The following is a 14,137-nucleotide window of genomic DNA, read 5'->3' on the forward strand; positions in this document are numbered from 1 at the left end:
TCTAGTGACTTGTAGGGCTGGATCTACCACAGGGTCATGGTGACAACAGAGCCAAAGAGACCATATACCCTTTGGGTTTAAGAGCCCAGGATTCTGACCGGACAAGAAGGGCTGGGCCTCTCAGGTAAATATTGTCCACAGGATGGCAGCATCTACATGACCCTCACCCTTAGCAACCCACAGAGCTCATGTGCCTGGGAGGGTTGAGTCAGATTTCTGACAGTAGAGTCCAATGACATTAAGGTTCTACTTGATCTGCATGTTTCAGAGGAACATTACCTTCGGTAGAACAGGAGATCTGAGATTGCCCACATTCCTCATCCCCTCCATGATGTTGGTGCCTCCAAGTGACCTTCTAAGCGCACAAGCTTGAGATTTACCTACACCCACCCCTCTCTAATGTGTTAATTTTATGTGCTTCCCCCCCCAATAGCACATGAAATTTAACACATAACTAATTAACACATAAGGATGAAATAAGTCTTCCCCCAAAACCACAGTCCTGGGCATGCTATAGAAACTACTGTTAAGAGCCTAAGCAGTGGGTACAGGAGAGCGCTGTTGACTTAAGTTTCATGCAGGTCTAAAGGGAATTAAAGCAAATCTAATGAGTTGTAGTTTTTAATTTCGGAGGAAAAGTGTATAGTGATGAATTCGGGCCACACACTTGAGAAGGATAACTCATTTAAGAGAGGTAACTCTATGGATTACGTACTGTTACAGAACTCTACAGATGTGAACACTGAAGGCCAGAGGTATTAAATCAATCACTTAAGAGGTCACGGATATTGCAGGTGGCACACCAAGAGTGGCCCACAGGCCGTCTGGCTCCAGACTCTGTGTTCTGCTCACCCACCAGGTTCCTCACTGGAAGGTAACATTGGGTTCAGCCTTACTAATTCAAAAAATCTGGGAAATCAGCCCCAGTTACTGAAAAGTTGAGATCATGAGAGATCTCTTTGGAATGCCACACTAATTAGACCCAGTCAAATTTGAGTCTATTTCATGGTCTCTATTTAAGGTTTGTGTATAAATATAAATGTATCTCTAATATGTGAAATATGTGTATATGAGTGGTTTATGAATTGCTTGATGATAGCTGAAAACATTTCCTTCTTTTAAATAAACACTGAGAAGAAGGTATCTTAGTCACCATACTCCCTGTGCCTGAATTACAACTATTACAAATGAGTGGAATCTGAATTCATTAGATTTTACAGTGTATATTCTGTCTGTGTCTCCCCAGAAAGAACAGAGAAAGGAGTAGTTGAATATATATTGTAGGGGTTTTTTTATTGCAAATCCAGAAACACTTATTTTGCTGATTTGTGTGGGAAACTGCAGGATCATCAGTATGTCCAAAATAAGTGTGATCTGATCTTTCTGGTTTGTTGGCTTCGGTAAACCATGTTATACGTTGTTCGGATTATTTTACTAGGTTCCTGCAATGAGGCATGGCTGCATACATGAGCTGAAGAAAATGCAACAGATCAAATTTTCCCCTGTGATTAAACTTGAGGTATTTAGAAAAGGCAAGAGACTCTGTGGTTCTAGGCCTACTGAAAAATGTCCTAGTTTGGGGTAAAGAATTGTAAGAGAAGACAGTTATTCGTGCAGGTCACTGTGTCTCATGTAACTGTGGAGAATTATTTGTGGGACACATAAATTCAGGAGACAAAAAAGGAGGCATATCTTTATTTAAAATAGAGCCTATTATGAACCTTTAGGCTGGATTTAGGAAACATCTCCATGTAGTCATAGGATGGAATCTGACACCAAGACCTGATATAGTTGTTATAATTAGATACAGATGAGCAGATCAACAGTGCAAGCTGCAGAACAATTTTATCGAGCCTAACTATGGTCACCTGATGGTGATTGGGGTCAACTTTTTTCACCAAAAGACCAATTCTGGCCACCTCATTAACCCTCTTAAGTCAGATTTTGCTCCTGTCAGACCTGATAACTCAAATCAATCATTCTTTCTCTGAGATGACGATCAGGAGTTCCTCAGGACCTTCTAAAAACATTTAGTTACATCAGTGGGGCCCTGTCACCACCCTCTACTATATATCGCGGGGGCAGGGAAGAAACTCTATGGTTAAAGATCTGTGTATCTGGGGCCCAGTTTAGGCATTACATTTATCAGGCACTGTGTTTAGGCAGCATGATAAACCATTTCTCATGCATGTGATTTGGCAGGATTTCACGGGAACAAATTTTCCTTCTTTTATCATTTTGTTTTGAGGTGGCCACTTTGGAAGTTGGTGCCAGAGGTTTTAGGAGGAGGATTGGCTTTATCTAACACAGAGAAGTGGGAAAGGGGAGAAAGAGAACAGTTGTGATGTTGTTTCCCTAAAGGTAAATACTCAAATTCTTCTGGTTCTAACACACATATGTACAACTGAACTAGATGTCCCATGTGACTTTACTTTCAGAAAGCAAAGTTGACTTACCTAGCAACAGTACACCGGAGATAGCATCAGATGGGGCTGTATCATTATGGAAGTTGCATTCAGTACCTGTTTCACTTTGTTCCTCTGTGAAATTCGTTAAGATATATGGAAGTAAGTTTATTGTCACTGTTTTTTTTTTCTTTTTTTTAACATCTTCTTTGGAGCACAGTTGCTTTACAATGGTGTGCCAGCCTCTTCCCTACAACAAAGTGAACCAGACACACATACACACACGTTCCCATATCTCCTCCCTCTTTTGTCTCCCTCCCTCCCACTCTCCCTATCCCACCCCTCCAGCTGGTCACAAACACCGAGCTGATCTCCCTGTGCTATGTGCCTTCTTCCCACTAGCTATCTATTTTACGTTTGGTAGTGTATATATGTCCATGCCACTCTCTCACTTTTTCACAGCATACCCTTCCCCCTCCCCATATCTTCAAGTCCATTCTCTGGTAGGTTTGTGTCTTTATTCCTGTCTTACCCTTAGGTTCTTCATGACCTTTTCATTTTTTCCTTAGATTCCATATATATTTTTTAGCATGTGGTATTTGCTTTCCTCTTTCTGACTTACTTCACTCTGTATGACAGACTCTGGGTCCATCCACCTCGAAAGAAGAGAAACAGTTGCAGTTACTGTCCTGGGGCGTAGAGTTGAGTATCCCTACCCACCAACCATCACAATGTAAAACTCAACAGCCCTAGGTTGAATATAATAGGGCGAATAAGAGGCTCACCCTGTGAGGATTACCATAGCATGGAAATAGGAGATTACATCCACAATTAAAATTTCTTCCAGGCAGAAGATGGAGAGAAGTGAGAAGATAGGGAATCTGTACAGGGTTTTTATTCGTGATCTGTGTCGTTTGTCATGATATGCCTCTCCAGTACCATTTGGAAACCCCTTCCATGTGAAAACCATTGAAAATAAAATTGTGGTTCATAGACTTTCATAGTACTAGTCGAGAAGGAACTTTTTCCTGGGCTGCTTCGTTTTATCCACTCAAATATTTTTCCATTCAAAACATAGTTCTAGAGTGTGATGTCAGGAAGTTGGCATAACAGGAGTCTCCAAATAAATATTTTGCCTAATCAGCCATGGGCGAGAGTGTTTTTGTGGGAGCCCCAGTATCCAGTGATGAAGCCCCAACACCCTGATCCATTAGAAAAAAAAATCCAAGAACAGACACGTTGAAGAGAGTAGGAAGAATAGCTTCACGCTACCAATATCAAACTTCCCCCAAGGCTACACATATCAATGCCTAGATAGATGCACTAGGCCTGCAATTCCTCCCATGGGGGAAAGTGAGAGTGTGGTGAGCACCTGAATACCCAGTGGTGCTAGACGCTGCCCAGGAATACCACTTCTTTCTTGCCCAAACCCAGAACTCAGAGGTAATGAGCATGGCTGAATAGTCTTGGGATAGCAAGGAGAAGGGGAAAGGACAAGGGCTCACAGCAAACAGGGCACCAAGCTCAACAAATGGCTGCAGTTCTACTAACTGCCTCACAGACTGTACCTTACAAACCTCATAAGGACATCACCTACAGAAGCCTCAATTTGCCCATGAGCACATCCAGCACTCCATGTTCCTGTCCCCCTCAGAACCGACATTCCATGGACACCCCTGCAGAAGGTGCACTCATGCCTCCACAGATCATGCACATGTGCATAAAGAGGACACGCACCACTCTGCTGGATGGTGAGAACAGACATACCTTAAACACTTCAGGGTACCGAAATGGTGAAAATAAACAGGAGGCTGTCAGCATGTGTCCTGCTTTGTGCAATTGAGAAAAGGCGTGTATCATCCAAACACTTCCTTCCCAAGATGAAACAAGAGGGGCAGAGCAGGTGAATCCACAGAAGAGGCCTCAGAGACCCCCCAGTATCCTTAGCTTGGCTCAGTGGTGCAGGAGTTTCTCTCCTGAAAAAGTTCAGTAAAGACTGATGGAGGAGATTGCTTCCTTAAATGTGAAGACACCAACACGAGATTTTCAGGGGCAGGAAAAATCTAGGAAGCCCAACACCCCACCAATGAAACAAGATAAGTTCCCAGTAACTGACCCCATAGAAATGGAGGTCCATGAATTGCCTGACAAGGAATTCAACACGATTGTTTCAAAGATGCCCAGCCAGCTGCAAGGCAACTCAATGAAATCAGAAAAGCAATACCTGTACAGAATGAAAAAGTCAACAAGGAGATAGAAATCATATAAAGGAGCCAAAGAGAAATGATGGAGCTGAAGAATACAATGGATGAATTTAGAAATATAATAGAGAGCTATAACAACAGACTTCATCAAGCAGAAGAAAGAACTTATGAACTCAAAAAGAAGTAATTTGAATTTACCTAATCAGAGGAGAAGAAAAAAGAATGAAAACGAGTGGGGGAAATCTATGGGATTTTTAAAACACCATTAAATGGACTCATATACGGATGATGGGAGACCCTGGAGGAGGAGGAGTGGAGAGAGATAGAGAGAAAGAGAGAGAGAGAGAGAGAAAGAGAGAGAGTGAGAGAGAGAGAGAGAGAGAGAGAGAGAGTGAGAGAGAGAGAGGCGGGGGGTGGGGATTATATTTATAGAAATAATGGCTGAAAACCACCCAAATTGTGGGAGCAACATGGACCCCTAAGTTCACGAAACTCAAAAGTCCTCGAACAGTATCAACTCATAGGAGGTTATATGAAGACACATTAGAATAAAAATATCAAAAGTCAAAGACAAGGAAATAATTGTTTTTCTTCTCTTAACTCTCTTTATATTTTACTTATTTATTTTGAATACTTACAACAATCTAGAATTTTTGTCAACTCTATTAAAAATTAATTTTATTGGAGTATACTTGCTTTGCAATGTGGTGTTAGTTTCTGCTCTACAGCAAAGTGAATCAGCTATATACATATATATATATATATATATATATATCCCCTCTCTTGTGGATGTCCTTCCCGTTTGGTTCACCACAGAGCATTGATTAGAGTTCCCTGCGCTATACAGTAGGTTCACATTCGTTATCTATTTTATATATAGTAGTGTATATATGTCAACCCCAATCTCCCAATTCAACCCACCCCCCCTTCCCGCCCTGGTATCCATATGTCTGTCATCTACATCCGTGTCTCTAATTCTGCTTTGCAAATAAGTTCATCTGTATCATTTTTCTGGATTCCACATATAAGGTATATGATATGATATTTTTCTCTTTCTGAATTACTTCACTCTGTATGACAGTCTCTAGGTCCATCCACGTCTGTGCAAATGGCACAGTTTCCTTCCTTTTTATGTCTGAGTAATGTTCCATTGTATATGTGTACCACACCTTCTTTATCCATTCCTCTGTTGATGGATATTTAGGTTGCTTCCATGTCCTGGCTATACAATGAACATTGGGGTGCATGTATTTTTTTGAATTATGGTTTTCTCAGTGTATATGCCCAGGTGTGGGGTTGCTGGGTCATATAGTAGTTCTATTTTTAGTTTTTTAAGGAACCTCCATACTTTTCTCCATAGTGGCTGTATCAAATTAAATTCCCACCAACAGTGTAAGAGGGTTCCCTTTGCAAGGAAAGAATTGTTAAGTCTCTGAGAGAAATGCCACTTGTCATATACAAGGGAACAGCATAAGGCTATCAGGAGATTTCTGAAAAGAAACCTTGCAGTCCAGGAGAGAGTGGGATGATATATTCAAAGTGCTGAAAGAAAACAACCAACAACCAAGAATACTCTATTCACAAAAGCCGTCCTCCAGAAATGAAAGATAGATGATGACATTCCCAGACAAACAAAAGCTGAGGGAGTTATTCACCACTCGACCTGCCTTACAAAAAATGCTAAAGGGAGTTCTTTGAGTGGAAACAAAAAATTAACAACATGAAAACCTATGAAAGCATATAACTCATACGTAAAAGTAAGCATATAGTCAAATTCAAACACTCCAACATTGTAATGGTGGTGGGTAAAACACTTTTAACTTTAGTATAAAAATGGAAAGACCAAAGTATTAATAATAAATACAGTTGCAGTAATTCATTAGTGCTCACAATATAAAAGATACAAACTGGGACATCAATAACATGTAATGAGGTGGGAAGAGGTACAAGTATACAGATTTTGCATATGATCAAAGTTAAGCTGTTATCATCTTAAAGCAGACTGGCATAACTAAAGATGTTTTATGTAAGCATGGTGCTAACCACCATGGTTAATTAATTTTAGTTTTCTTTTTTTTTGGTAAGTCTTTGAAATGCAGTGCATTTTCTCGATATGTAAGCAATATGAACAGATTATTAAATAATTTTGCATCCTTTCTCTTCTTTTAATTGAAATATAGTTGATTTACAATATTATATTAGTTTAGGTGTACAGCAGAGTGATCCAGCATTTTTACAGATCATACTCCACTACAAGTTATTATCAGATAATGCCTATAATTCCCTGTACTATACAGTACCTCATTGCTGCTTTCCCATTTTATACATAGTAGTTGTATCTCTTAATCCCATGCCCCTGATTTGTCCCTCCTACCTTCCCTCTCCCTTTTGGTAACCAAAAATTTGTTTTCTGTATCTGTGAGTCTGTTTCCATCGTGCATATGCGCTCATTTGTATTATTTTTTAGATTCCACATATAAGTGGTATCATACAGTATTTGTCTTTCTATATCTGATATTTCACTAAGCATATTATTGTCTAGGTCCATCCATGTTGCAGCAAATAGCAGAATTTCATTCTTTTTATGGCTGAGTAATATTCCATTGTGTGTGTATATATGCCACATTTTTCTATCAGTTCGTCTGTTGATGGCCACTTGGGTTGCTTCCATATCTTTGTTATTGTAAATAGTGCTGCTATGAACCTTGGGGTGCGTGTATCTTTTCAAATCAATGCTTTTGTTATTTTTCTGTATATGTATCCAGGAGTGGAATTGCTGGATCATATGGTAGTTTTATTTTTAGTTTTTGAGGGAGCTCCATATTGTTTTCCATAGTGGCTGCACCAATTTACATTCCCACCAACAGCATACAAGGATTCCCTTTTCTCCACATCCTCTCCAATATTTGTTATTTGTAGACTTTTTGATGATACCCATTCTGACAGGTGCGAGATGATATGTGATTGTTGTTGTGATTTGCATTTCTCTAAATATTAGCGATGCTGAGCATCTTTTCATGTGCCTGTTGGCCGTGTGTACATCTTCTTTGGAAAAATGTCTATTCAGGTCTTCTGCCCATTTATCATTGGGGTGTTTGTTGTTTTGATATTCAGTTCTATGAGCTGTTTATATATTTTGCATATTAACCCCTTGTCAGTCACATCATTTGAAAATATTTTATCCCAATACTTAGGTTTTATTTTCATTTTTCTTGATGGTTTCCTTTCCTGTGCAAAAGCTTTTAAGTTTAATGAGGTCTCGTTAGATTATTTTTGTTTTTATTCCTTTCGCTTTAGGAGATTTATCCAAAGGAATATTGGTGTGACTTTTGTCAAAGAGTGTTCTGCTTATGTTCTCTTCTAGGACTTTTATGTTTTGAGGTCTTGCATTTAGGTCTTTAAACCATTTTATTTTTGTATATGGTGTGAGGGAATTTTCTAATCTTTGTTTTACATGTAGATGACCAGTTTTCCCAACACCACTGATTGAGGAAACTGCCTTTTCTCCATTGTATATTCTTGCCTCCTTTTCTGTAGATTAATTTACCATGCGTGCATGGGTTTATTTCTTGACTGTCTATTCTATTCCATTGACTGATGTGTCTGTTTTTGTGCCAGGCCCATGCTGTTTTGAGTAGCTTTGTTGCATAGTCCGAAGTCTGGGAGGGATATACCTCCAACTTCATTCCTTTTTTTCCTCAAGATTGCTTTGGCAATTTGGGGTCTTTTGTGGTTCCATATGAATTTTTGGATTCTTGGTTCTAGTTCTGTGAAAAATAGCATAGGTATATGATAGAGATTGCATTGAATCTGTAGATTACTCTGGGAAGTATGGACATTTTAACAATATTAATTCTTCCAATCCAACAGCATGGGATATCTTTCCATTTCTTTGTTCATCTTCAGTTTCCTGCATCAGTGTTTCATAGTTTTCAGATAGGGCTTTCACCTCCCTGGTTAGGTTTACTCCTAGGTGTATTATTCTTTTCAATGTGATTTTAAATGGAGTTTTAAAAAAACACTTTCTTTTTGTGATATTTCATTATTAGTTTATAGAAATTCAACGGATTTCTGTATGTTAATCTTGGAATCTAAAGGTTTGCTGAATTTATTCATTAATTCTAATAGTTTTTGGGTGGAGGCTTTAGAACTTTCTATACAAAGTATCATGTCTTCCGCAAAGAGTAATGGTTTTACCTTTTCCCTTCCAGTGGGGGTAACTTTTATTTCTTTTTCTGTCTGATTGCTGTGGTTAGAACTTTCAATACTATGTTAAATGTAAGTGGTGACAGTGGGCATCCTTACCTTGTTCCTGAATTTAGTGGAAAGTCTTTCAGCTTTTCGCCATTCACTATGGTGTTGGCTGTGGGTTTGTCGCAAATGCCCTTATCATGTTGAGACATGTTCCCTCTATACACACTTTGTTGAGAGTTGTTGTCATGAATGGATGTTCAATTGTGTCAAAAGCTTTTTCTGCGTCTATTGAGATAATCATGTGATTTTTATCTTTCATTTTGTTGATGTGGTGTCTCACACTGATTGATTTGCAAATGTTGAATCATCCTTGTGACCCTGGAATAAATCCTAAGTGATTTATGGTGTATGGTCCTTTTGATATATTGTTGGATTTGTTTTGCTAATATTTTCTCCAGGACCTTTTCATTTGCATTCATCAAAGATATTGCCCTCTCATTTCCTTTTTCTGTAGTGTCTTTGTCTGGCTTTGGTGTCAGGGTATTGGTGGCCTTGTTGCATTCTTATTTTATCATGTCTTTGAAATGCCATGTGTTATCATTTCAACAAAGCAACAACATATACAATTCATTTAACATGTTCGTGTCTCTAAGTCAGAAATGCACTAGCAAAATGGAGGTAAGAACAAGTTATTAACTATTTTTATTATTAATTAAGTTTTACATTATTTTGTTTCTGAAATGCAGTTTATCACTTCAACATGTAAGCAATAAGAAAAAATTGTAAAAAATTTTTTACTGAGTCTTTAAAATGTGTGTTATCATTTCAACAAGGAAACAATGTAAACATCATTCATTACTTTTACATTCTTGTTTCTTACTAAGTCTTTAAACTGCAATCTGTTTTCATTTCAACCAGGAAACACTATACACAAAATACTAATTATTTTTCCATTCTTTTCCGTTATCAGATCGTTGACATTTTCTGTTACCATTTCAACATATAAACAGTAGGAACAACCTATTAATTAACTTTATTTTCTCTCAATTAGTCTTTGGAATGCAATGTTTTATCACGTTGACGTGTAAACCTATACACAGGTAATTATTATAACATTTTTCTTACTAAGTCTTTAAAATACAATGCTATCATTTTAACACGTAAGGATATAAAGAATTTAATTTACATTATTTTATCTTTACTGTCTTTGATATGCAGTATGTTATCATTTCAACATGTAAACAATACACGTAAATTAGCAGTTAGTTATTCTGCATCCTTAGTTTCTTGCTAACTCTTGGATACACAGTGTGCATTCAACACCTAGGGTACATCACATTTGAGAGTAGCCAGATTTCTAGAATTCAGAAGCCACTTATGGTTAGTGTGCACCATACTGAGCAGTGCAACTCTAGTGGAAGAGCTGAGGGAGCAAATACACATGCAACAATGTGTACCATGAAGGAAATATACATGATACCTTAAGAAAAAGCAGCTGAAGAATAAATCTAATTAAATGGGGAAGCAAGAGAAAACCTATCTGAGGAGGTAACATATAAGCCATGATCTGAGGCCTGAGCATCTACCCAACAGCATAAAAAGGCCAATATCACTTGAGCAGACTATGTAAGGGTAAAAAGTGAAAAAAAATACTGTGATATGGGGGAATAAATAATTTCCCAAGTCCTCTAAGAAAGAGTAGAGAAACTGATAAATCATAGGAATGTCTACACTCTGAGGGAGATCAGGGACCTTATCTTTCTTAGCACCTGGAAAAGTACCTAAATCATAACAGATACTTGGTGAATGTGTGTGGAATAAGGAATAACTGAGCCAGGGGTCTGAGACCTGGGAAATCAGGCAGCAATATGCTGATGTAGATACCAGTAGGTAGTGGGCATAGTTTGTTTGTTTCCTTTTAGTTGCATGTGGTTTCTCATAAGCCACCTGAGGTAATCAGAAACACAAGAAGTTTGCAGGTCCCTAGAGGGTAAAATTATTCAACAACTACCACCTCTCGGAAGAGTTTCAATTGATCTGACTTGTGTCAAGTGCCCATAAATGGATAAGTGAACCAATCAGTGTGGATAAGGAATTGACGTACCATGACTGGGTCAGCTTACGTCACATACTCAACACTGTGGTTAATAACCAGAAGATGTAGAGGGCAGTGGGCAAGAGATCCAGAGGATCTTTCAAATTCCTCTATTTCCTTTTAAAATTTCCTCTTTTATAGAGATCAGTTTACCTATCCAGTGTTCGTAACCCCAGTTTCCTAGAACATTAGAACATTACGTATGTGTCTCTACAAACTTGGGTTTCAGGCAAAAAAAAAAAAAAAGAAAAGAAAAAAGTGAACGCTTTCATGGCCACACATCAGTGTTGAAACACCTCCTTGTACTGTGGAAATCACTATGAACAAGTGGCCCAATTCATGTCATCCCGCTGTGCCCCGTGCAGCATCGCCTGCAACTGAGCCTGAACTTCAGCAAGTTTTTGTTGGTCCAAACTGTCATGAAAATTCCCTTGCTCGTAGCAATGGAGAGGGACAGGATAAATCACATACTTCAGCTTCATCAAGGATGTCAAGTGTTGCAGAAGACTCTTGAGCACAGGCATTGTAATGGGATTGAAGCCAAAGCTAAGGACACGGAGGTGGGTACAGTGGCTCAGGGCTGGGAGGATGGCAGAGAGAGTAGAATCAGTTATCATACAATTGTTTATCTCCAGATGTTGCAGGGTGCTTGAGACCTTCTCCAGCAGAGCCTGGAAGGGCTCATATCCTTCTGAGAAGATCTCGTTGTTACTGAGACTCAGTTCCTTTAGGTGGGTGGCCTGAGAGCTCTCGGACAGGACAGTGATGTCTCTGTTAGAAAGGCTACAGAAAGGTAGATACAGTGTATTCAACTGACGTGGCACAACTCTATAGAGAGAAAAGAGTAAGGTTATTTCAGAAGAATGAGGGCAATGAGCCCCAAATTATAGGTACCTAAGGCTCTAGAATAAAGTACTGTGTTCACGGTTTGCAACAGGTGGTTAACATTGTGGACTTTGGGATCAGACTTTATACATTTGTGACCTTGAGAAAGTGACTTTACAACTCTGAGGTACAGGGATTTAATCTTGAAAACGTGCACAGTAGTAATTATTATAAAGAACTGCGGGAAAGATTAAGTGAAGAAAGTGCATGCACTTAGTATATACGACATAATCAGTGTTGCATCTGATTCACTTATTTGGCGAGGATGGGTCTGGGAAAGCAGCCAACTGAGGGTTTCCTTTGACTAGTTCCCAGATGACAAGTTCTCCATTCAGGGTCTAAGGCTTGGGGGAAATACAGGAGCAAAATTATCTGGCAGTGTTAACTATTGGGGCCCATTCATGGGCATGTGCATTAGTCCTATAGCTTAATGTTTCTCCATCTGAATGCCTCCCCTTCCTCTCCAGAGAGCTGTAAACTCCAATAGGAGAAGGACTGAGTCTTTTTCACCAATATATTTACACACTTATTATAGTGTCTGCCCAGGGCCACTGAATGAATGAATGAATATATGAGCACAGCTTCCTTTTCTAACCTCATCTGCTGCTCACCATAAGGTACCCCTCTCTCCCCTGGCTAGGTTCAAACTCCCAGCAGTGTCTACACTGAGGTAAAAAGAGAAATGGGTTACAAGGAGCTTAGGAAGATCCAAGCATGGTCTCTTCTGTCTTAACAATGAGGTGTTCAAGGAACACAGGTTCCTCCCCACCCCCTCACCTGAGCAGTTTGTGCAGTTGATTGGTGAGGCAGACGAGAGGCAAGCTGAGCTCCTGGAGGTTGTCCAGCCGCCCAAGGGAGAGGAGAAAAGATCTGAATTTCCTTCTCGTAGAAGATTTAAAGGGGATGTTACACAGAGTAAGGCTGTTCAGGTGGATCACCCGAGGCAAAAGGGTGAGGACTTCACTCAGATCAGCCTGATCCATTTCCAGGTGATCAATGCACCCCAGATCAAGAAACTGCAGGATACTTTTGTGGGCAGACATTCTATCGATTTGCAAATCTCTGCAGCAGATGTGCAAGGACCCAAAGTCCTGCTGAATTTTACTACAAAGGAAAGAGAGGAATTGCTCTGTTCTCAAGGTACTATTGAGGGAAATATCCACTAGTAATTCCATGGGTTCCTGAGCTGACTGAGGCGCAGACCCAGAATTACCAATCCCGAGGCGCCTGACACTATGCTGAGCTTCTTCTATCTTAAGGATAGAGCGCTGAGAGTATTTGCATGACTTAAAACAGAAAGGGAATGTGGTCCGAATCTCAGAGCATATTGTCTTACACTCCGGGTCATGCCTTAAATCTAGGATCCTCAGTCTGGGCCCCCTGTAAGGAAAGGAAGAGACAGAACACATGAGAGATAGCTGATTTTAATATAACCCAGCAAGATCAATGATGAGAAGCAGGGACAGTGCACTTTAACCCTGGTTTGCGCTTCACTGCCATTCACCAAGAAGTTCTTTCCACACAAATGCAGCATCTTTCATCCTTTCCCCACCCCCTCCTTCACCTCCAGGCTTTCCCTGTCTCAATGCCCATATTCCACTTGTGTGTAATCACACTCAAATCCATTCATAGTATCCTCAAGCACTTCTATTCTATAATCAACTCTATAAGGCAATAGAGTCCCGAAGGTGACCCCAAGTGCTGACCGACAGCTCTGCAAAGACTGCAGTATTCACCATTGGCTACTGTTGGGAGACGGTTTAGTATTCCCCTGCCCCAGGCTACAGCATACCCTCCTGCTGACTCCCTGTGTCTCTACTGCTCATAGCCTTACCAAGAGGAAGAGTTCTGGGCAGGGAGCATCTGCAGACCATCAATCATGGCTTCCAAGATGTCATAGTATGACTCCTGTGTGTTCCATGACCCAATGTGGAGACAGCGAAAAGGCCAAACCCTCACCATTGCCGTTAGCATCGTCTTATGCCCACCCAAGAAGGCAGCGTTGAACAATGGAACAAAGAGGTCTCTTGGGATTTCGTCCAGGGCATGGATAGCTACAGGCTCATTATTCAGCAGACTCTTTGCAGCAAGCTCAAGGAGGGTGACTGTGGTCTCTTGGTCCATCTTCAAAAACCTGCTTCAGAGTGGAGAATATTTAGAAATCCTGAGAAGATATCTATAGTCACTTGTTTGCTTCCAGGGTTAGCTATGGAAAAAATACTTATTGAATAAGTATGTGGTCAATCATAGGGCCAACTCAAGTGACCTCTACTATAGGAATAGAATGAAAATGGACTTGTGTGTAATTTAATTATATATGTGTACAAACACGTGCACACAAGCACACACACACA

At 39.9% G+C, this 14,137-nt stretch overlaps 1 protein-coding gene across 1 annotated transcript; it reads right to left on the bottom strand.

Annotated features, from left to right (window-relative positions):
• Positions 1–10,975: 10,975 nt before the first annotated feature.
• Positions 10,976–13,907, bottom strand: LOC308609511 (melanoma antigen preferentially expressed in tumors-like; the record flags this gene model as incomplete). The annotated part of the gene is made up of 3 exons (XM_081223150.1): positions 10,976–11,726; positions 12,561–13,163; positions 13,618–13,907. The coding sequence occupies 3 exons, from the start codon at positions 13,905–13,907 to the stop codon at positions 11,216–11,218; spliced, it is 1,404 nt and encodes a 467-aa protein (XP_081079276.1). The 3' UTR covers positions 10,976–11,215.
• Between the last annotated feature and the right edge of the window lie 230 nt (positions 13,908–14,137).

This window comes from Mesoplodon bidens, assembly GCF_964165515.1.
Source record: "Mesoplodon bidens genome assembly, chromosome: X".
NCBI classification, from domain to species: Eukaryota; Metazoa; Chordata; class Mammalia; order Artiodactyla; family Ziphiidae; genus Mesoplodon; species Mesoplodon bidens.